The sequence below is a fragment of the Lytechinus variegatus genome, chromosome 1, assembly GCF_018143015.1.
Source record: "Lytechinus variegatus isolate NC3 chromosome 1, Lvar_3.0, whole genome shotgun sequence".
Classification (NCBI taxonomy): Eukaryota; Metazoa; Echinodermata; class Echinoidea; order Temnopleuroida; family Toxopneustidae; genus Lytechinus; species Lytechinus variegatus.
The window spans coordinates 48,293,881-48,319,651 of NC_054740.1; the positions used below are offsets into that span (position 1 = coordinate 48,293,881).

General features: G+C 36.0%; 1 protein-coding gene across 2 annotated transcripts in view; it reads left to right on the forward strand.

Annotated features, from left to right (window-relative positions):
* Positions 1 to 25,771, forward strand: part of LOC121415447 (F-box/WD repeat-containing protein 2-like) — a 65,709-nt gene that overhangs the window by 23,310 nt on the left and 16,628 nt on the right. For both annotated transcript variants that reach the window (XM_041608652.1, XM_041608657.1), the window contains exons 2-4: positions 5,102 to 5,509; positions 9,948 to 10,156; positions 10,527 to 10,721. In XM_041608652.1, coding sequence (XP_041464586.1) covers positions 5,178 to 5,509; positions 9,948 to 10,156; positions 10,527 to 10,721 — 736 coding nt within the window. In that variant the 5' untranslated portion in view covers positions 5,102 to 5,177. The remainder of the gene's footprint in view (positions 1 to 5,101; positions 5,510 to 9,947; positions 10,157 to 10,526; positions 10,722 to 25,771) is intronic.

The window sequence follows — 25,771 nt, forward strand, 5'->3', positions numbered from 1 at the left end:
GCTGCCGCGTACTCTGCACTGAATCGAGGCCCAGAGGCTCGAAATTTATTTGGAAATCATGATTGTGTGGTATGCCTTAGATTCTGTAAAGATCGAGATTTGCATGAAATTAAGATTCAGAAGTGAAAAATACAATAACAAACATCACAAAGCGAATCCACACATGAAACCTATGGACCGTGCAGCAAAACAAACCACCAGTGCTGGTGCTGCTTTCTTCAAGTGACATCACTGGTCACGTGATACTCCGAAAAGACGTTCTGCAGAATTTTTGTATTGGCACAGAAAATGGGCAATTTTCCACTTTCATTTGGCTGTGAAATTAAAATTATATTTTTCTAAAGAGAATGGTGCGGAGAATTGCGATGCGGGAACACTTATTCAACGAAAAATTGAAAGTTTTACAATTATTTCATAGGACCTTTAATGTTAAATTTTCCTTCCCCTTCACCCCTACCCCAACCGTAATTTTTGTACTTTATTTTCTGTATTTTCTTCAAGTCATATTAGCTATGATACTCTTAATAATAAATTCTAGCTACTAAAAGTATTTTCATTTTACTTTAAATAATATAGCGAGAAATATACAAATAACCTACATACATGACTGTGTCGTGCAGAAAACCTGTATGTGGCTGGTGAATTACGAGTCGGCATGCATGGTAACCAGGAGCCAGTACTAATACTGTATCTGCTTTAAAGTACCAATTATTTGGTCATCAGACCTCTAGTCAGAAATTACTATACAGTTCCACTGTGGGTGTACATATCTTATTGTAAAATGACTTGAATAAGCCTTCTATGATATGCCAATTGTCAAGCACAAATGTAATGTTTCTGCTGGAAGATACATCCCACAAGCCAATTACATTACATGGAAGAATCTGCATCGGAAGTACTGTCTTTACATCAGCATGCTTTGGCCATCTCCAGTGCTAATGCTGATCCGTCCTTTTCATTCTTTGAAGTCTCTTTCCATGTGCTTGATTTCATATCTTTCACGGCGTTGGTCTTGACACATACCGAGGTACCAGTTTCGTTCATCGTCATAATCCCATATCACACTGCATAACTCATTGATGCCCACTTTGTCAGTATTTTCTTCAAGGTTGGAATGGGCAGTTGACTGTGTGATCACATTGGATGGCTTTAGATTGAATGCATGTCATCTTCAGTGGGCAGATCATGGGCAGGGAGATTATCAGACTCTCCTCCAGTCAATAGAAGAGTCAAGTTCAACTTCATTTCTGTTTCACATGGTTGGTTGACCTTATACAAGTGGCGCACCAAGTAATCTTGATGCGATATGTGTCTGCGATATGACAGCTCTGCATGTAACATAGTTTCAGGCTTAGTTAGATCTGGGTATCCAGGCATTCCTGAAGCTCATCAGCGTTTGCTAATGGACCTCCCGAATTTTTACATTTCTGTAACAGCCTATATATGCACATACATGTACCTGGTACTCTACTGCTTGTTGTGCTTGGGCAACATTCTGCCGAGAGAGGATGTTTTGCTCTTCCACTTATTTCTGCTCACTAATATCCAACACTTTTGCAATGTTATGGGTCACTTTTTCCAGTTACTACACCAGCCTTGTTCAAGGTCATATCTCAAATACCCTTGACGGTGAAGTTTCTATTGGAAGCAGCAGCAGACCGCTTTGCTAGTTTGTCAAACTTTGACAGATTCTGATTACGCTGCTAATTGTTTGAAGCTAGTTTGGTGAGATCTTCTGGTGTGAGTTTGTGGAATTCAGTTGCTCTAGGTTCTGCCAAACCTGTTTCTGCAGTTTGCTGAAATCCATACTCACGTCCTCTCTGGGTGGTTAAATCTTTGGCAGCTTGCCGACACATTTGCTGCAAATACACGCCTACAGTGTCTCAGGTTTTTCCACTTGGAAAGAGAACAGTACCTTATATGAAGGCAGCGTGTTTGTCTTGTTATTCAGCAGATCATTATAAAGACGTGGGTGGATGGTCACTAGATCATTCTGTGAGCTGACTTCTACAATGTTAAGGAATGGGAGGGTTATGCAACTATGTGAACCAGGCCAGTACCTTCAGTGCTATCATGATTAAGACCCCTGTTACATCTGAGAGATTCCCTACCTCGGGCCGGCCCGGGGCCTACCTCGGGTCGGAAAGAAATCAGATGTAAACATCCCAAACCTACCTCGGGCCACCTTTTAGCGAACCTACCCGAGACCACATCCAGAGGTAGTCTCGGGTAGGTATCGGGCCGGCCCCGGTCCACCGATTCGTAGATGTAAACGCACACAAGCTTTCGAACCTATCTCGGTCCGTTCGCCAGCTGTCAAATTACGTCATAGCGCGCGCTATCCCCTCCCCAGCCCCGTCGTTCTTCGAATGTTTTTGCGGCATGCGACATGTGAATTGTGATTGATAAAGTCTTTGATTTGAGTGAAAAGAAGCATTTTAACCGTATCCTTTTCAAGTCGATCATATCTTCAACGACTGCTGGGATCATCAGCATTTCAGAATCTCGGTTAACTTCAATTAGCACGCGCGAATTATTCGGAGCCTAGATCGAGAGCGCCTTTTAAAGGTGTCAGCAATCGAATGCCGCTCGAAACAGTACAGATAGGGCGATAGGGGAGGGAATGAACACTGTGATGTAAACAGACCACATTTCGGACTCGGTCCGTTCGCGAAGCTAATCCATCAATAATCCAGTCAAGGTTGCAAGTGGACTCGGTCGGGTCTCGGGTAGGAAACTTTCAGATGTAACAGGGGTCTATGTCACACTCAACTTCTCAAGGTACAGGTGGCAGGCTTGAACAAGTACATGTAGGTTGATGCAATGTTGCCTCATACTCCGGGATGTGATATAGAATGGCTGCAGCAATGTATACCATCAGAGCAAATCGGTGTTCATTTAGAGGCTGTGCTTCTTTGTTTTGCCTGCAGATGCAACCTCACACTCGAAGGTCTCCCACATGGATGACAGTCAGTCGGCAAGCCCCTGTGTTAATGAGCAAATGGGCAAGGTTTATCCAAGTCCTCTCGTGGCTGAATTCATGTCCCTGCAAAATCTCGTGAATTGTGAGACTTTTTTCTCAAAGAATTTTACCACTTTCTCCTGGAGTAAAATTGATTATTTTTGTACCATTTGGAAGAGTAAATGTTACTCTTTCATTTTGGTTATTTCTTTTGAATAAAATATTTTGATAAATAAGTGATTTTTTTACCAGAAAATATGCATCTAACAGAATTTTCTTCCTCTGTTTTCACTTGCAAATTGTGCAACATTTTGTGTTTTAGGTACCAACATTATTTATATCATCAGAAAGCTCAAACTCTATACTTTCTTACAATGTCACTCTTGATATGTGGCATCTTTTAGATGGGTCAGCAGCCAGCTTTTTCCATCAAGATGCAAGACGAGATTTCTAAAATTTCTGAGTAACATAGAATCCAGAGTTCTGATTGGCTGAATAATGTTTTCACAACAACAGGCGCGGGTTATTTGAAGAGATTACCACATGGTGAGTGTGACCGTGCAGAGGCCCAGTGTGGGGAACATTGGAATTTGCGTGGGTGTGTGGTCTCTGTGACCAATCAGAGTGCAGTATTCTTGTTTTTGAGCTGCTAAATGTACTTGGCCTATGAAAAGCTGGCTGCTGACCCATCTAAGATACATCTTCTTATACAAATCATATCATATTAAAGCGTAGATCTTCAGCTTTATTATGATCTAAAAATCATTTGTGCTCAAACAAATCAAGTGTGAAAACAACAACATTTGTTGCATGAAAAAAATCATTTTGTTTCATGTTTTATATCAAAAGTTTTCCCTATATTACAACATTTTTTAAAAATTCCAAACACATGACCTGAAAGAATGATTCTTCTTCTTTGCAAAGATACCAAAAACATGAAATTTGGTTAATATTTAGAGCAGCAATGGCAGAATAAAAAGAGGTGTTTTGGTTCGCACCAAGCTCATTAATAATGCAAAAACCCTATAGTCATGAATATCACTTGGATAAAAGAAGCTACTTTTTCAGGGCTTGCCGACTGACTGATGACTTGTGTCCGTCATAACTTACTAGTTTTGTCAGTGCCTGTAACGCTGATATGACCTTCTTGAGGAAGGATTTCAGGGTCGGCATACATGTATGCAATTAACTTTTCATGAAGCCTTAACTTGACTCCATGCTGAACAAGGGTAGAGATATTACCTGCATCAAATACTTCACATGTGTGGCTCACACAACAGAGGGATGCGCTGACTGTTAAGAGATGCTACTATTGAATGTAACTTGTAGTTTTGAGGAGATTGCATGGTGATAGTGATACATTACATGCAGTGATAAAGGGAGCTGTGCTCGAACATTTTGTGCATACTTACAAAGTGGATATAAAATTTGGGATAATAGGCATGAGACAAGGCAAAAAAAAAAGAAGGCTTAAACTGTTGAATGTGATGCCCACGTCAGCTGTAGGAATCAATATTTTAGAATTCACATTTTGGAGAAAATAAGTAGAAATTTGATTAAATACTGATATAACATGAATTTTCTCACTATTTTATTAAAATGAATGAAATAAATGTGTTCAGTGACCCCCAAAACATAGGTTTAGACACCAAAACTAGGCTAAGAGATGAAAAAATGACTGAGTTATGGCCAAAAACCTGTTTTTTAGGTAATCCGGCGGCCATTTTGGATTTTCGGGTTTTTCGGCCAGGGCACCCTGGATTTCGCATTTTTTTCAATTTTTTTTTCTGATTATGTTGTCAGTGTGCACTAATTCATTAAACTAAGGTGTGATGAGCATTATCTGAAAATGTCACCCTCTACAGCCCACCTCTAACTACATGTTGACCTGGAAACTTGCAGACACAACTGTACTTTTTTAGTACGCGTTAAAGTATACCATTTTATATTAATCATATAAAACCAATGTTTGGTGCAGTTGTTACATGTTTTACTGGACAGAGTATCACAATGCATTCAACATCTCTTTATTTATAACCGGTATATTTTCATTTTGTATTTTTAAATTTCTCTTTGAAAAAAAAAATCTTTTACCAGGCATCAATCTCCTCTTTATCCTATTATTTTTTTTAATGACAGAAAAGGGTGAGCATTGGCAATAAATATAAATTGGAGCCTGTGTTGTATAGAGAATGTGTTGTTTGGAATCCAGTAGATGAGAGAGCCATTAATCAACATGGATGGTACTGAGTTCAAAAACTGGTTATGTCACATGGAGAAAACATTTATTCAAGACCTGAATAATGATCAGCGTTGCTCAGCATTAGACTGTCTTATTGCATCATCGGGGGATGTACAACTCCGCCATTTATCCACTAGATTGGAAGGACTCTTGAAAAGGGATTTTTTGCGACTTTTGCCCAAGGAACTAGCAAACTATTTGTTGTCTTGGCTTGATCCTATAACTCTTGGAAGATGCTGTCAAGTCAGTCATCACTGGAATAAAATGGTGACAGAGTGTACAGAGGCATGGCAACAGTCTTGCAGGTAATGTCAGATCCAAAGGACTCTTACCTACATACTGTATGTAAATTCTATTAATTGTAATGCAAACTAAAATCAGGATTGGAGTATATAAAATATAAAAATTATCTTCTGTCATATTATGTTCATACGTATGTTCTGATTTGATAAATCCTATTTCCTGGACAAGGCATTTTAAGCAGACCTTTCATTTCATGAAAATATTGTAATTTCAATCTGAAACTGAAAGTCAGGTCCATATTTCCAAACCAAATCTAGCAAAAAACAAGAAATTTTGAGCATATGCAAGACCTCAAACTAGGGTAAATGCAGGAAGCCACAAATGCAACTAAATCTGTATTTTACTATGTATAATACAATATTAATTTGCATTGAGCTGGTGACCTGGCTTGCATTTTTAATGTATGTTTTGAAACTGTTTACAGAAGTTTAAAAAAGCCAGGTCAGCTATTATTGCAAATCGAAAACGTACTTCCTCATTTATTGAGATGTCTTGTAGTTACTGTAATTATAATGAAGTGGAATTGCCTTTCAGTGTCTCTATCAATCATAATTATAATCATTTTTGCATACGAAGCAAATTGATCAATGATCTCCAAGGCCATGCAGGCCATGAATGCCCCACTCAATGGTCTAGGATATGTTTTTATCACTTTGTAACATGATGTGCCATATAGAAAAGTGGCTGTCAGTTTTAGTTTTGCCTCTTTTCAGGCCCTGACAACCTCCCATTTTATGTTTTTTTTTTTTTTTTTTTTGGGGGGGGTCTTAAAGCACGTATGGGTCTTTAATATGGTTGGCATATTATCAGGCCCAGTGGGTAAAACTGACTATAGTCCAGGATAGAAGAGGCATAACCTTGTTTTTTTATATATACAATATTTTTTTATGGTTTCTTGTCAATTCGAGGGTGCTGATTACGAATCTGAATGATGCCACTCGTGTAACCTTGAGCATTTTCCGCAAATTGGTAAAATCCAATATGGCCGCCAAAATATGCAAATTATTCATGAAAATCATAAAATTTTCCTCACATTGGCTGTGAAATGCATGGAATTGTGTGGCAGGAGTTAAATACTAACTTAAAAAATAATTTTTAATAAAATATTTATTTTCCTGATATTCAAAATGGCCGCCATAGGCCATTGTATACACTATCATGTACAATATGAATAGGGAAAACTAATTTTCACAAAAATGAGCACTAAACTGCAAAAATAGTGATGTATGAACAAAGTAATATAATGCAAATCACCATTACTAACGAGATATATAATTTTGATGTCATATATGGGAAAATTGCAGTATTTTGATGTCTAAAATAGCCGCCACTGGCCCAAACAGTATTGCGTACAATTGCAATGGGGGCCAAAAAATTCTCTAGAGTCATCACTAAAATGCTTATTATGAAGATTAAACAATTGGAATACTGACTTTACATAATTATTAACGAAAAATGTATTATTGATATGCTATGTATGTGGTAAATGTTGTATTCAGATATTCAAAATGGCTGCCAAATGCCCTAAAAGTATTATACACAATGAGAAATGGGAGAAAAGAAATCACAAGATTGAGCGCTAAAATGCATATATATGTCATAAATTAATTGGATACTGTCTAAAAGCGTATTTTCTAACGAAATATATCATTCCGGTTTCAAGTTTGTGTTAAATACTGTATTTCAACTTTCAAAATGGCCGCCATCGACATTAACCGTATTATGTACAATGCAAAGTGGGAAACCAATATATTCACAAGAGTGAGCACCATACATGTAAATGCACGTAATAGTGATCTATGAGTAAAATATTGTCTGAAAGCATAATTTCTATTAAGATATATCATTTATTCTGCCAGTTAGGTGATAAATACTGTATTTCAACATTCAAAATTGCTGTCATATGCCCTTTTGTGAACATCATTTGTCTCCACCCAAATTGTATATATACGATAAGTGCTTATGGTGGCCATTTTCAATTTAAAAATGCAGCATTTATCACCCTAATTACGCAACACATATCAATTTGTTGTGTACAAAAAACGCTCCTCTTATAAGGCATAGAAATGGGACGTTTAACGCACAGTCACTAATACGCGCCGCTGTCTTCGCATCGTGCAGACAGTCTACGTGTATAGTGGCGGGCTGCTACATTGCGGTGCAGGGGTGTTCAACTTACATATCGTGAGCGCACTCAGCTGCGCGTGTTTTCACTTCTTCTCCTTTCTCTCCTTTTCTTGTCATTTTTCCTCGCATTACTTGTTTTCATAAATTTCCCTCTCACTTTCCTTGTTTTCTCACTCCCTTCAGTTTTGTAACTCTTCTTGATCACTTGCATTCATTGGCACACCCCCCGGTCAAAAATGGTACGGTCCTATCCAACATACACTCAAGTCGTCGTTGTATGAATAATGAAAATGTGCAAAATTCTTCACGCGCTGCGTTGCCTAGCTATGCGTGTGTTCTGTGTACCATACTGTGTACACACAATGCCATCGGCTGAACCCCCCAAACTATAGTGACCAATTATTGCAAAAGCTTTTGCAAATGTGAAAAGTGACAGAGGTTTTTTTTATCCAATCAAAATCATTCTTAGGTATTCGCAATCTACAGCATTTTCTGCAATTTTTTTTTTTTTTGATAGGGTCTATTGTGACGTATATATTTTTTTACAACAATGTGAAGTCGCACCAAACGTTTCGTTTCCCGCACTTGCCCATTGGCTCATGTACAAATGGATTTCCAAAATCATCAAGAAAGGTTCCAAAAACCTCAAAAGTGACAGAACTTAATTTGACTAAAATTAAATGAAAATCATATCATGTTCAAGGTGAGAATCTGCTCTATTCTATTCTGTTTTGATAGATCACCTTGTTGACGCGTTTGGGAGATATCTTAGCAAATCCCTCATAAACGGGGTATTTTCTATTATTCTCCATAGGGAAATAATTTAACACGCTATGCACTGCAAAAAAGGAGCGCAAACAAATTGATATGTATGATATATCTAGTTAGAAACCATGGTTTTAGACAATAATTCACCTTTACATCACAATTCACAAAGCCAAATTCTGTCAAAATTATATGTCCCATGTTACAATGCATACAATACTTTGAGGACCTATGGCAGCCATTTTGGATTTCAAAGTACAGCATTTATTTTATTACCTCCACCATGTCCATGACCAATATGTGATGTATTCAGTTAGAAATAATGTTTAAGCTAATACCCGTACATCACAGTTATATGCATTTTATGATTCTCACTCTTGTGAAAATTAGTTTCCCTGTTCGCATGTTACATAATTTATTTAGGGCTTGTAGAGGTTATTTTGCATGTCAAAATACAGTATTTATCACCTATATGGAAGACGAAATGCGATGATTAAAAAAAAAATGTTTTAAAATAACGTTTTACTCATACAACAGGATTATATGGATGTCTTAGTCAAGCAAATCCAAATTCTTACAAAATTATATGTCCCAATTCACATTGTAGGTAATACTGTTAGGGCCTATAGGGGCCATTTTGAATTTCATAATACAGTATATATCTCATGCATGACAAAAAGAAATGATATGTCTTGCTATAAAACATGTTTTCAGACAATATTTTATGTTTCTTACTCGTGTGAAAATTAGTTTCTCTATTCTCATTGTACATGATTAATATGGGGGCTATGGCGGCCATTTTGAATTTCAAAATACAGCATTTACCACATAAATGGCATATTTACAATTATGTTTTTAGTCAGTATTCCACTCGTTTATCTTAATAATCTGCATTTTAATGCTCAATCATGTCATTTTTTGGTCCCGGCCATTGCCATTGTACACCAATACTCTTTGGGCCAGTGGCGGCTATTTTAGATATCAAAATACAGCAATGTTCCAATATTTGACATAATAAATAATTTATCTCATTAGTAATGATGATTTGCATATATTACTTCGTTCATACATCGCAATTTTTGCAGTTTAGTGCTCATTTTTGTGAAAACTAGTTTTCCCTATTCATATTGTACATGATAGTGTATACAATGGCCTATGGCGGCCATTTTGAATATATGGAAAATAAATATTTTGTCAAAAATTTATTTTTAAGATTGTATTTCACTCCTGCCACACATTTTCATGAATTTCACAGCCAATGTGAGAACAATTTAATGAGTTTCATGGGTAATTTGCATATTTTGGCGGCCATATTGGATTTTGCCAATTTGCGGAAAATGCTCAAGGTTACACGAGTGGCATCATTCAGAGTCGTAATCAGCACCCTCGAATTGACAAGAAACCATAAAAAAATATTGTATAAATAAAACAAGGTTTGGTCAATTTTCTATGGGCCTATCCTGGACTACTAGCATCCATGTGGTGTTCCTTGATAATAACAAGATTGTGTTTTTTTATTTGCTACATGGTGTCATTATTCAACGATAGGGTCCTTGGAATCCAAGTTCCAGAGGACCCTGACGAGGGTACCTGCGGGAGTAGAATGAAGAATGGACTTCACTGGAAGACAGTCTATCAAAAGGCTCTCTGGAGGCTGAAACAGCTGAGAGATGGATCTGCGTTTGATAGTACAACTCTACAAGGACACACAGCACGTGTCTACTCCTTGCACTACAGGGAAGGGAAAGTAGCCTCAGGTATTTTGTATTTTTGATAGTTTAGATTTGAATTTTTAATTTATGTAAGTCAGAAAGTACATGTATAAAGGTTTTAAAACTAATCTTAACCAAGTAACAACATTATCTGCTTTTGAGGGGACTGGTACACAATAGAAGGGAATAATTCAAAGGATTGTATTCAAGTTTGCATTCAAGTTCTAACTTTGCAAGCCAAAGATAATAAAAGCCTTTTCATTCATTAATTGCTTTACCTCTGTTGAATACTGTATCATCAGAGATTCTTCCAACTGGTAGTTTGTAAAGACCATCAGTGATTAATTATACATATATTTGAATAGCATTGGTGTTTATTAGTGGAACATGAAGATAACTGTTTACTGCTTTTCAGGCTCAGATGATCTAACTGTCCGTTTATGGGATGTTGCCAGTGGTAAATGCTTGAAGGTTCTTCAGACGCACACTGTAGCTGACATCAAATTTGACGATCTCAAGGTCATAACTGCATCTTTTGATAATACTATTGCCTGTTGGGATCTTGTTAGTGGTGAAAGATTACAGCAATTTTCAGGACATTCAGGGGCAGGTAGTTATCTTATTCTTTTGAAGCGAGACTTATAGGCGCCGCTTTTCCGGCGGTGACGGCGACGTCATCATCAATATCAAATCTTAACCTTAAGATTAAGTTTTTGAAACGTCATCATAGTTAAAAAGTATATGGACCTAGTTCATGTCACACAAAAGGGTAGTGAAGTATTACCTAACATACTGCGTGAGTTTTAGGTCACTTGACTAAGGTCAAAGGTCATTTAGGGTGAGGGGTATTTGTTGAATTACCATCATAACTTTGAAAATCTATGGATTTAGTTCGTAAAACTTGGACATAAGTCATAAAGTATCACTGAACATCTCATGCGAGTTTCAGGTCACATGACCAAAGTCAAAGGACATAGAACTTTGTCCATTTTAGAGGTAATTGATAGATTGTATCATTATGTGAATGGTGTTTTTTGTGAATAATTATTTTATAGTAGTTTTCAAAGTCAACACTGCCGCTATTTTGAATCACGTGATGCAGTTGAGACAGCAAAAGGCGTTCCACTTGTTTGTGTTCCTTTGATCTTATCTCAACATAAAATGACTATATTTTTTATTTTGGGTTCGAGAAAAAGTGTGCTGGGCCAAAATCCAAAATGGCTGCCAAAACCCCCCAAAATCAAATTTTTGGCCATAACTTCTTTATTTGGTGATAATTTTCTTTAGTTTTGGTGTCTATTCATATGCTTTTGGGGGCAGCCAATTTGATCTTCCTAAAATTCGTACTTTCAAACTATTGTCGAGTTAAAAGGTGATTTACCAATTTTTATAGCCTTTTATCAGCCCAAATATAGGTTTCATCGTCTTGTGGTTCTTGGATATTAGACGATACCATTTGAACAGTAGCAACCAGCTTCGTTTAACTATATTGCTTTTATTCCTCTAAATTGGGGTTTGCGGATATTTGCGAAATATATCTTATCAAATAAAAGAAAATGTCATTTATCCATAGGTGCTATACAGTATACAATGTACTGTACATACTACACTGCATATATGGTATCCATGCATTGACCACCATTACATCATTACATAATAAGGCCTGTACATTAATTATACAGCCCCTGAGGTTTAGAAGTAGATTGTGAATTGTGAATTTGATTGCTTGTCAGCTGATGTAACATTGATGTAAACTGATGTAACATAAATTGCACATAAACATCACATGTATATCATCTATGTAAATGCACACCACATTTTTAACTACACTGTATACCTTTTTCATTTGGAAGTTTTTTTTCTGTTTAAACCTGGTTGTGGTGTCTAACCCTATATGATAATTTATAGCTTATCCGGCCCGAAGTGCAAGATGAGCTTATGCCGTGGTCCGTCATCCGTCGTCTGTCGTCCGTCCACAATTTCAAAATGCTACTACTTCGCCATTTCAAGTCCGATTTCAATTCCGTTTGCTTTATAATATGATAGCACTAGGTAGGGGATTCAAAACTTCTACACAGAATTTTTAAATTCATTAAATATGCTAATTTATGCTTTATATGTTGACTGATTTTGAATTTTTTGCATCCATCTGGTAGAGCTCCATGAGATTCACCAAACTTCTATACAGAATTTTGACCAGAACAATTTTTATGCTAACTTATGCAAAATTAATTTATGCATATTTTTAAAAATTCACTTAAAATGCTTCTTTATTTGTTGGCCAATTTTGATTTTTTTTTTCTTCCATCTGGTAGACTTTCATGAGGTTCACCAATCTTCTACACAGAATTTTGAAATTTTGATTAGAACAATTTTTATGCTAATTTATGCAAAATTAATTTATGCATATTTTCAAAAATTCACATAAAATGCTGCTTCTCTATTTGTTGACCGATTTTGATTTTTTTTCTTCCATCTGGTAGAGCTTCATGAGGTTCACTAATCTTCTTCACAGAATGTTAAAATTTTGACTAGAACAATTTTTATGCTAATTTATGCAAAATTAATTTATGCATATTTTTAAAAATTCACATGAAATGCTTATTCTTTATTCGTTGACCGATTTTGATTTTTTTTTCTTCCATCTGTAGAGCTTTATGAGGTTCACCAAACTTCTACAAAGAATTTTGAAATTTTCAGTAGAAAATTAATTAGGCTAATTTATGCGAAATGTATTCAGAAATCACAGAAAATTCCTCTTCTTCTTTATTCGTTGACAGATATTGATTTTTTTTCTTCCATCTGGTAGAGCTGCATGAGTTTCACCAAACTTGTACACAAAATTTTGAAATTTTGTCTGGAAAATTATTCTAATTTTTAAATGCAAAATTTTTTCATAAATTACAAAAAATGTTTTTTCTTCTTCATTTGTTGATCAGTTTCAATTTTGTTTGTTTTATATGATAGCTCGAGGTGGTGATACAAAATTTCAACATAGAATTTGAAACTCATTAAATATGCTAATTTATTCATATATTTTCAAAACTCCCAAAAATTACTTATTTATTTGTTGATTTTGGTTATTTTTGTTCCATCTGAGAGCTACATTATGTAGGTTCACCAAGGTTCTACACAGAGTTAAGAAACTTTGACTAGATAATAATACTTCATTCATAAGAAATTTATTCATAGATCACATAAAATGCTTCAATGTCATTTCTTCATCAATTTCAACTCTATATCAATTTATGTCACCAATATAATTCACTACAGTGTCAACTGGGCTGAAATTAAAATTGTGTTAAATATTTTTGCGAGATGCCGGATGAGGTCCATATCATTGATGTGCTAGTTTTTAATTGTCAAATTTTCAGAGGGAAAATCTGCCCCCTTTGGAAAATCCTGGATCCGCCCATGGTCCCTCCTTCCTTTGGGGAGAGATTTCCACCCATGATATTTACCTCACTCCGGCCCCTCAATTACTGAGGCATCTAATCCTAATCCAATAAATAGCTCATTTCTATGACATGATACAGACCTTGTGTCATGCATGGACATACGTTGTAGCAGTCCAGTATTATGTACAGTATATTGTATCCAGATGGGGGGGGGGTACCCGACCAAAAAAGTGGAAGGGGTGTGCTTCGGGCGAGACAAAAAATGGGGGCTCGGGAGCGAGCTTATTGTAAAATAGAGGGTCCTTGGAATGGGCTTCAGAACTACAAATGTTTGTGAAAACGGGGGGTCCTTGGAAGGGATCGCCTGTATGTGAGTGTGTATTTATCCCTATGGAACGTGCATACGTGCTCAAACGCGCGGTCGCCCAAAAACGCTCAGACCGGACCCGATATCACTAATGCGCGTGAATGCTAGTTACTCGAGCAACATCTGGAATCTATGTCAAAGCTGTCAAGCCCAGAAAACATAACATCTCGAGGAGTAATATTCTTGAAAATGTGTGTAGATCTGAAAATGACTGTAAAACAGAAAAGGTTAAAGAGGCTTGAGTAGTTGGATTATTGGATAAATGAGGAGATGCTAGCTTGAGCCGGCGAATGGAGTGCAGAGCAGGAGTACTCATCTATCAACTACTCAAGCCTCTTCAACTCTTCAACCTTTCTGGTGTAATGTCTTTTTCAGGACTATCATTATTCAAACAAAAAAATTACTCGACTATCATCTGTCCACATCCCTATTAATTTTACTTCTTCCTCTATCCACTTTTTTGAAAAACTCCACATGGTGTACCGTCAACCACATCCGCTATTGGAATGTAATTGTTTTCTTCTAAATAATGTTACATAATGTACATTATGAACTGCGGCAGTTTGTTAATCAGTTCATGATAATATACAAATAAATATTTTCTGGAATTCAATATTCATCATTTCCTATTTATGGTCACATTTTCCCTGGAAAATATGTAAAGAAATAAGATTTTGAAGGAGTCATCGAAAAGTGCTTCCCAGCCATACAAAACATGCAAAAGGAAACACATAAATCTAGTAATGTTTTAAACTTTAATGATTTTCAGAAAAGTTTTAAATTGTTAAGCTTGTCATATTACTTTCCCTCCAGTTACAAAATATGAAACGTATTGCCCATGCATGGATAATCAGGGACTATCAGGTGTCCAATGCCGATGTCAGAAATGATTTGCATAGAATGGGGATTTAAGTGCTTATTGACGTCTGCCACGTCAGAACAGTATGACATTTTGAATTTGAAAAGACGTTCGTTAGAATTTCGTTTGTCTCTGTTGTTACGCTTCTTCTGCTTAATACACTCCTTGTTATGACAGGAATTACTTGAAACTTATGATTGTGCTATCTCGCGTCGTCCGAGTATTTAAATGTACATAAATAAATGTTTCTGAAAGGATAATGCATGAAAAATGTAATTTCTGGTATTTTGAGTCAGTATAAGTGTAATACGTAATTTAAATGATCAGACATGAAAACCACATTCCGAACCGATCGTTTTGGCGCATAGATTTCATAGGTTCTCATAAATTATGAGTATAGTCTTTCGTTGTGAATTTTATGTTTAATTCTCAAGAAATTTTTTTTTTTTTTTAATGGTCTTAGAAATGCAATTTTGTACTCCATTTTTACACAAAGTCCTTACCGTCGGGTCCCACACCCTCTCCCGCTCGATTGCTTCCGTATCTCATGCTGTCAAAAATATTGTGCCCCCTTGGGGATTTTGCCCCCCCCAAAACTGAAAGTGTTCCGGCACGTCTGCATGCAGCTAGCCTGGGGTACGGGTGTCGGGTACGTTCGCGCAGAGGCGATGGTCAGAGAGCGCTCTGTGTCTGCTCTTCACTAAAATGGCAGTTCATTGTAGTGAATCAATGCGACCAGTACGGCGTAGCGAAAAATATGCGAAGCTTTGTAGTGGATTTCTTTCCCTTTTTTTTTCTGAGAAGAAAATGCTATGCTTTGGAGTGGCTTTCTTTGCTCTTTTTATCAATAAGATAAAAATGCTCTGTCTTGGAATGGAAATTTGAGTGTAAAAATGGGGGTATCCTCCGCGGCACATACCCACTAAGCATTTTATATACTGAGTTCCATCCTCCCTCGGGCATTGTATAGTGTATATCCCCTATGGATAAATGACATTTATTCATTTTACAAATATCCGTAAAACCTAAAGTAGAGGAATAAAAGCAATCTAGATATATGAAGCTTTTTGGTATTGTTGAACTCGCATCGTCTAATATCCAGGAACCACAAGACGATGATGAAACCTACTTTATGGCTGAAAAAAGGGCTCTAAAAATTTGTAAATTTAGGTAAAATCGCCTTTTAACTCTACAAATAATGGTTTTAAAGTACTAATTTTAGGAAAAGCTATAATTGCCGGGCCCTAAAACATATGAATAGACAGCAAAACCAGAGATAAAGATCACCAAATAAAGAAGTTGTGGCCAAAAATGTGATGGAGGGGGGGGGGGGGTGGCGGCCATTTTTGATTTTGGCCTGACACACTCTTTTCTCACATCCGAGTCAAAAAAAATATTGTCATTGCATGTTGAGATACATTACTAGGAATAAAATTGTTGTCATATTAAAAAGACCCATAGTATAGCCCACTCCTACTTTAAAGCATTTGTAGAGATAAATGTCACTACTTATAAACAAAATATAGTTCAATTATTGTAAAAAACAAAATGAAATGGAATGTCCCTATACAGAATGATAGGCAAGCCCCTCCGTTCTGTTTTTTGTCTCACCTGCGAAGCAAAGTGAGACTATAGGCGCCGCTTTTCCGACGGCGGCGGCGACGGCGGCGGCGGCGGCGGCGGCGTCAACATCAAATCTTAACCTGAGGTTAAGTTTTTGAAATGACATCATAACTTAGAAAGTATATGGACCTAGTTCATGAAACTTGGCCATAAGGTTAATCAAGTATTACTGAACATCCTATTAGAGTTTCATGTCACATGACCAAGGTCAAAGGTCATTTAGGGTCAATGAACTTAGACCATGTTGGAGGAATCAACATCGAAATCTTAACCTGTGGTTAAGTTTTTGAAATGTCATCATAACTTAGAAAATATATGGACCTAGTTCATGAAACTTGGACATAAGGTTAATCAAGTATCACTGAACATCCTGCATGAGTTTCACGTCACATGACCAAGGTCAAAGGTCATTTAGGGTCAATGAACTTTGGCCGAATTGGAGATATCTGTTGAATTCCCATCATAACTTTGAAAATTTATGGATCTGATTCATGAAACTTGGACATAATAGTAATCAAGCATCACTGAAAATTTTGTGCAAGTTTCAGGTCTCATGATTAAGGTCAAAGGTCATTAGGGTCAATGAACTTTGGCCGAATCGGGGGTATCTGTTGAATTACCATCATAACTTTGGAAGTTTATTGGGCTAGTTCATTAAACTTGGACATTAGAGTAATCAAGTATCACTGAACATCCTGTGCACATTTCAGGTCACATGACCAAGGTCAAAGGTCAATGAACTTTGGCCGAATTGGGTGTATCTGTTGAATTACCATCATAACTTTGAAAGTTTATGGATCTGATTCATGAAACTTGTACATAAGAGTAATCAAGTATCACTGAATATCCTGTTTGAGTTTCACGTCACATGATCATGGTCAAAGGTCATGTAAGGTCAATGAACTTTGGCCATGTTGGGGTTTTTTGGTGAATAACCATCATATCTCTGTAAGTTTATTGGTCTAGTTCATAAAAAGTGGACATAAGAGTAACCATGTATCACTGAACATCTTGTGCGAGTTAGAGTAGTATTCAAAGTCAGCACTGCTGCTATATTGAACCGCGTGATGCAGGTGAGACGGCCAGAGGCATTCCACTTGTATAGTTATTATAGTCAAATTTACTTTAGTTTGCATTAGTTCCCTTTGTTTATACCTTCTAATTCTTATGCATTATTCCGATTGATTTTGTACTTTAAATTTGACTACAGTATTGTTTGATTTTATGCTTTGTGAACGGAAAATGAATAAATTTAAATCTAAATGATCTGCCTTATTTATGTAATCGATTCAGAAGGAAATATTAGCCAATATACATTGAATAACCTTTTTTTTCTTAATTTCTTTCTTGATTTCATTGTAGATTAGGTCTAATTAGGTGGTCTGTCTATGACAGATCACCTATTGTTTTCGTCAGAATTTTCTTTATTTCTTTCTTTATTCTTGGCACCTACGTTTGTCGCCAACTTTTCTCGGAATTGGCTGAATCAATTTTGCTGATTTTTTCGTCATACATAGAATCTATCATAGAGACGGCATACTAAGCTTTTCAAGGTTATATGGTCATGATGACGTCATCTACGCGCCATTTTGTAAAATTCTTCATTTGATCATATCTTCATTATGAATTATCAAAAATTAACAATATTTACATGACATTAACTTAAGGTCAAGTGTCAACTGTCAATGTCATCAAAGGTCATGTAAAGGTCATGACGCGCGCGTCAAAGGTAAAAAAATTCTCCAAATGGCCTATAAAAAATTTTGGGTATGTTTCAGGTCTTTTTAAGCATTTTGAAAATTTGCGTGCGCGCTTTCTGCGCGTAACGCCTTAACGCAATGCAGAAACACCATTTTTGTCTCAACTGCGAAGCAGAGTGAGACTATAGGCGCCGCTTTTCCGACGGCGACGGCGGCGGCGGCGGCGTCAACATCAAATCTTAACCTGAGGTTAAGTTTTTGAAATGACGTCATAACTTAGAAAGTATATGGACCTAGTTAATGAAACTTGGCCATAAGGTTAATCAAGTATTACTGAACATCCTATTAGAGTTTCATGTCACATGACCAAGGTCAAAGGTCTTTCAGGGTCAATGAACTTAGACCATGTTGGAGGAATCAACATCGAAATCTTAACCTGAGGTTAAGTTTTTGAAATGTCATCATAACTTAGAAAATATATGGACCTAGTTCATGAAACTTGGACATAAGGTTAATCAAGTATCACTGAACATCCTGCATGAGTTTCACGTCACATGACCAAGGTCAAAGGTCATTTAGGGTCAATGAACTTTGGCCAAATTGGGGATATCTGTTGAATTCCCATCATAACTTCGAAAGTTTATGGATCTGATTCATGAAACTTGGATATAATAGTATTCAAGCATCACTGAACATTTTGTGCAAGTTGCGGGTCTCATGATTACGGTCAAAGGTCATTTAGGGTCAATGAACTTTGGCCGAATCAGGGGTATCGTTGAATTACCATCATAACTTTGAAAGTTTATTGGTCTAGTTCATTAAACTTGGACATTAGAGTAATCAAGTATCACTGACCATCCTGTGCGCGTTTCAGGTCACATGACCAAGGTCAAAGGTCAATGAACTTTGGCTGAATTGGGTGTATCTGTTGAATTACCATCATAACTTTGAAAGTTTATGGATCTGATTCATGAAACTTGTACATGGGAGTAATCAAGTATCACTGAACATCCTGTTTGAGTTTCAAGTCACGTGATCAAGGTCAAAGGTCATGTAAGGTCAATGAACTTTGGCCATGTTGGGGCTTTTTGTTGAATAACCATCATATCTCTGTAAGTTTATTGGTCTAGTTCATAAAAAGTGGACATAAGAGTAACCATGTATCACTGAACATCTTATGCGAGTTAGAGTAGTATTCAAAGTCAGCACTGCTGCTATATTGAACCGCGTGATGCAGGTGAGACGGCCAGAGGCATTCCACTTGTTTTTAATATCATTGCATTGATAATGAAATTCTGAGCAATTTGATACCGTGATCAACCTTCTACGACCATTAATAACGAAATTAACACCCGTTCAAGTTTGCAGCACGTGCGTGCGCGAGCTCTCACTATAGGCCATATATGGGCAAAAACATGCCTATTGCAAATTCACTGTAGCTCTTTTAATAGGCCGTTGACCCCCAACTTTTTTTTCATATATCGATAGAGTATGAATTGTTGATTTGATTTCATGTCACCATTGTCCCTCAATTTGATCATGACGTCATCAAAATGGCGTCGGAAGTCAAAATATCCTTTTTCCTTGTTTTGGCGTTATAATAATTATGCAAATTAGGCTCTAACTCCGTGAATATTGGTCAATTTTCGCCCAATTTTTGATATGTTGTAGCTTAGGTTTTACTTTTCATGAGTTATTCCTTTATTTTTCATTTTAATAAATGGATCATCCTGAAAAATGCAAATAATAAAGGCATGTCATTTTTCCTCATTTTGCATGTAATCTCTATGGGACATGACTTTTTCTCAAAACTAGATTCGACATTCCTCTATTTCGTGAGCCATATCTCAATTTTTTCTTTTCAGTTTTCCCTGAGTTTTTAGTATGTTGTAGCTGAGATTCTAAGCTTTTGCAAGTGTGCCCTTCATTTTTTGATCAGATGCCGGGATCATGCCCGTTTTTCACTTGCAAAATTGGAATTGTAATTCTCAAAATTGCTTTATGGGGAATATCGTGGCTTAATGGATAACGCACTTGACTTGTGTTCTCGGGGGCGCAGGTTCGAGTCCTGGGGTGAACAAGATGATTTTTTTTCCCATTTTTTATTTTTGCCACCTCTTACATTATCCTTTATGATAATTAAAAGGTATAAAAGTTAAAATTGGGCAAGATAAAACAGATTATAATTGCTTTTTTCATATCACATGTATTTTGCGTGTAATATCTATGGGACATGACATTTTCTCAAAACTAGATTCGACATTCCTCTATTTCGTGAGCCATATGTCCATTGTTTCTTGTCAGTTTTCCCTGAGCTTTTAATATGTTGTTGCTGAGATTCTAAGCTTTCGGGAGTGCACCCTCCATTTTTTGATCAGATGCCGGGATCATGCCCGTATTTCGCTTGCGAGATTGGAATTGTAATTCTCAAAATTGCTTACGTGTAATCTCTATGGGGAATATCGTGGCTCAATGGATAACGCATTTGACTTGCTTTCTCAGGGGCGCAGGTTCGAGTCCTGGGGTAAACAAGATTTTTTTTTCAATTTTTTTTTCTTTTTACCACCTCGTACATGATCCTTCATGATAATTTAATGATATAAAAAGTTAAAATTTAGCAAGATAAAACAGATTATAATTACTTTTTTTCATATCACATGTATTGTCATACATCAAAGAGACCCTTTTCACAGTGCTTTATCATCTCCCGTCTTTCACAAGTATTCCATCCATAATGAACATTCCGTCGTCATGAAGATGATATTGATCTGCATGAACATGGTAATAGTGATCATGATGGCGAGAATAAAGACAGACCACCTAATTTGTCCGCAGTACGAATTAAATTCTAGTTTCACTTTAAAATTATATAAAGACTATACAGGGTAGGCATGAAGGTAATTTACACTCACAAAGAAGATATACATTGTGTAGGCATGAAGGTAATGTACACTCACAAATAAGATATACATTGTGCAGGCATGCAGCTATTAAGAATAAGTTTAACAACATGTATTATTACGTCAAAACATATTCTATCATGTCATAATATGTATATTGACTGTCAGTCTCATATTTTTGGTCAGTTAAATGCAAAGAAATAAATTTTATTCAAATATGACAATATTGAAAATATACAAGAATTACATGTCGCTCCATGTGCTTGTTAGCTCCAATCTACAACCTGTTAAATTGAATTTTTTTTGGAAAATGTTAATTATTTAATATGTGAACTTATTCTATTTTAAAGTCTTTTATCATTAAAAAAAACTTGTTTTCTACCATGGTGTCGTGAATTTGCCAGGCATAAAGTGCAACAGTCATTTTTTGGGGGGAAAAACTGAGAAATTAAACATTGTTAAAATAAGATATAACCAATATGCATGCAATATTAAATAGATAACCATTTTTTTTGTTATGGATGTATAAGCATCGATGTTCTAAAAAACAACTGGGCAATTCCATGGTAACGGAATTACAAATCAGAGAAATTTGGCTGTTATTTTTGCTCACAGTCTCCAGATATCTCAATAATTTCCAATTTTCTGAACCTAATAATATGCGTGGCCACTAGTGCTATATACTGAACCAAGATTTTTAGAAAACCCCTCACACGTTCAGATGTGAATGACGGATATGTGCTATGGTAACGGAATTACCAGAGAAATGAGTCATTTTACAACCCAAAGTTTAGTAAAAGTTTCTCTGAAATCTACAACACACTAGCTCCAAGTTAATGTCTGATTCAATTAATTATAATATCAACTTTATTTTGAAAGTAATTTATTCACAAATATCATCAACAAATTTTCATGGTTGGTCTTTCTTTAGGGGAAGTATATGGTAACGGAATTACACATAATGGTAACGGAATTACGCCTCTGACATTTGGGAAGGAAAATGATATTTTTAGGCATTGAGGACTGGTGAAATGCCTCAATGAAGCTTGTTTATATATTCTTCTCTAATACTTAACACAAACTAAGTACTTTTCGTCTCTAACATTAAATAAAATATAAGTATATAGTACGTAATAGGTGGCTCTACCATGAATAAACATAATTTTACAAAATATTAGGGATCAGTGGTAATTAAATTTTAGTTCTTTTCAATTTTAGGGGTATTAGGATTTACTAGCCACTTTTTGCCTCCTGTATTGATGGAAAGAATTATGTAAAGGCCAAAAATCCTCACTAATACTCATGGTAGCGGAATTACATGGACTACAGCCATACCTTATACACATCAGGAATTTTACAAAAACTAGGTGGTTTCAGACCGCCTCGAAGTTCGTCAGTTCCAGGTATTCTTTGATCGGGAAATTTTCTCCGATCAGAAAATACCAGGTATTTTGGTAATGTGAAAGCAAACTACGCGTAATATCCCCAAAAGAAAATACCCGCTAAATAGTAGGTACTTGGCGAAATTACGAGAACTTTCGCGGGGGATTTTTCCAAGGTCGCAGGTATTTTGGCGATGTGAAAGCAAATTACGGGAACTTTTAGCCCAGCGTGTCATATTAGGTGCGGCGCCGTGGGTGGCTGCTGGGCTAGTGTATTTGAATCTCGCGCATTGCCTGCTTATCAGACCATACTGCGCATGCTCGTAACTTCAGGAACTTATCCCGAAGGCGTATGTTTCAGGGCGGTGTGAATGCAGGAATAATCAATGGTATTTTTCAGCCTAAAAAAGTTCTCGTAATTTAACGGGGATTCTTGTGATCGAGGCGGATTGATACCACCTACTGAGGATAGCATTTAATCAGATCTGCACATTTAGTCAAAAATTTGTGTAGATGATAGTTCAAGATATTCAAAAGTATTTGAATACTCAAAAGAAACATAGTTAGCATCTTAAAACAAAAAAAACTTTCTATTTGTTTGTTCAATAAATGTTCTGAAAACAAGAAACAATGCTGAAACCTCAATAAAATAGTGTTGACTTTTAAATATTGAAAGAATGTTGTGGACAACTAAGCAATAAATTGGGTCTTAATTAGTGCACCAATTTATCTAATTCTCTTTAAAGGTAAGGATTCATTTTCTGTCTATATGTAGCTCACTGAGGACTGCAATTATAGCAGATCTGAGTATAAAGTCAATATTGGACATCTTCCTGACAGATGTATTTCCCAAATGTGACCCTAAGAAACTGCAGTGATTTGATGATCAAATGTCATATTCATGAAATTAGTTGGTTTTCTTGGGCCATGATTTTTTATTTTATTTCTATTAAAACTTTTTATCTTTCATATAAAATATGAAAATTTTTCCGAGATGAATTTTTATCTTCCGTATCTAAAGATATGTGACAAAGCAGTGCCTAGGATGTTTATCGCGTATCCAACCATTGCATCAAAGATGATGTGCCTGCACCAATATTCTTTGAAGAAAAAAAAAGAACTTCAAATTGGGTGGAGGCCATTCTCTATACATTTTCAATTTCAGGAATATATCTAGGTCAATTCGCTCAAGACTTTGAAATAAGAATAAGGGAAAAATGATAATCATTTAATCATTAGAGTACTACTCTAATATTATTCTTGTTGATTAAAGTAATTTTTTAAATAATTTTATTGACTAATGTTGTTTATGAAATGAAATGAGGTACGAAATGATGTGATATTGACTTCATATTTTTGTTCATTTTTGTCTCACCTGCATAGCAGAGTGAGACTATGGGCCCCGCTTAACATCAAATCTTAACCTGAGGTTAAGTTTTTGAAATGACATCATACCTTAGAAAGTATATGGACCTAGTTCATGAAAATTGGCCATAAGATTAATCAAGTATTACTGAACATCCTGTTAGAGTTTCATGTCACATGACCAGGGTCAAAGGTCATTTAGGGTCAATGAACTTAGACCATGTTGGGGGAATCAACATCAAAATTTTAACCCGAGGTTAAGTTTTTGAAATGTCATTATAACTTAGAAAATATATGGACCTAGTTTATTAAACTTGGACATAAGGTCAATCATGTATCACCAAACATCCTGCATGAGTTTCATGTCACATGACCAAGGTCAAAGGTCATTTAGGGTCAATGAACTTTGGCCAATTTGGGGTATCTGTGGAATTACAATCAAAACTTTAAAAGTTTTTGAATCTGATTCATGAAACTTGGACATAATAGTAATAAAGTATCACTGAACATCCTGTGCAAGTTTCAGGTCACATGATCAAGGTCAAAGGTCATTTAGGGTCAATGAACTTTGGGCAAAGTGGGGGTATTTGTTGAATTACCATCATAACTTTGAAAGTATGTTGGTCTAGTTCATAAAACTTGGACATAAGAGTAATCAAGTATCACTGAACATCCTGTGCGCATTTTAGGTCACATGACCAAGGTCAAAGTCAATGAACTTTGGCCATAATGGGGGTATCTGTTGAATTACCATCATAACTTTGCAAGATTATTGATCTGACTTTTGAAACTTGGACATCAAGAGTAATCAAGTATCACTGAATATCCTGTGCAAGTTTCAGGTCACATGATCAAGGTCAAAGGTCATGTGAGGTCATTGAATTTTAGCCACATTGGGGGTATTTGTTTGAATTACCATCCTACAGTGTATCTCTGTAAGTGTATTGGTCTAGTTCATAAAACGTGGAAATAAGAGTAACCAAGTATCACTGAACATCTTGTGCGAGTTATAGTAGTTTTCAAAATCAGCAATGCTGCTATGTGAATTGCATGATGCAGGTGAGACGGCCAGAGGCATTCCACTTGTTTTCAAATAAATCCCTGTAGGCACAGAATTTGATTTGATGCAATCTCACTCATTTGCCAAAACTCATGGCAGAAAGGCTTTTAATTGCTTGAATGAGATGAGTGCTATAAAAAACAGCCTTTCTCATTGCAAATTGCTTCAAAAATAGGTTTGTGTCACAGAGATAAAACAAAGACAAAATGTTTATTGGAATACCATTTTGGAACAAATTTTAGTTGATTTTATATCACTTATTTTAATAGAGATAAAATATTATATAGAGTAGAAACATTCTGGAAAAAGAGGCCTATATAAACTTTAAGAAGCATTTTGGGGTAAAAGTTGTGAACCAGACTTTTTAACACAATTCAAATATATGCTAAATCTGATAAGATCGGTTCCCAAGCTGAAATCTTATGTTTTGACCACCTAATTTGCATAAACAAAATGGCTACCAATCTGGCCATTCAGAATATTATTTTTACAATGTAATCTAATTTTATTCGCTTTCACAGACATGGATACTGCAAAATCTTGCATACATAACATGTACCATTTGGGAAAATTGGCTATTTCGGTTTGCGGCTAATTAATTATGCAAATTTATGCATAGACTAGAGCCATTCTGTAAAAATAGGCCTATATATAAACTTTAAGAAGAATTTTGGGGTAAAAGTTTGGAACCGGACTATTTCACACAATTCAAATATGCTGAATATGATAAGATCGGTTCCCAAGCTGATTTTCTCATGTTTTGACCACCTAATTTGCATAAACAAAATGGCTGCCAAATTGACAATCAGAATATTATTTCGCCAATGTTTTCTAATTATATTTGCTTTCACAGACATAAATACTGCAAAATCTGCATGCATACATACGTGTACCTTTCTGGAAAATTTGTTATTTTTTGTTTGTGGCTAATTTATTATGCAAATTTCAACATATTTTGGATCATTATGCTATAATTTGATGATTTCAGCTCAAATGTTTATATTTT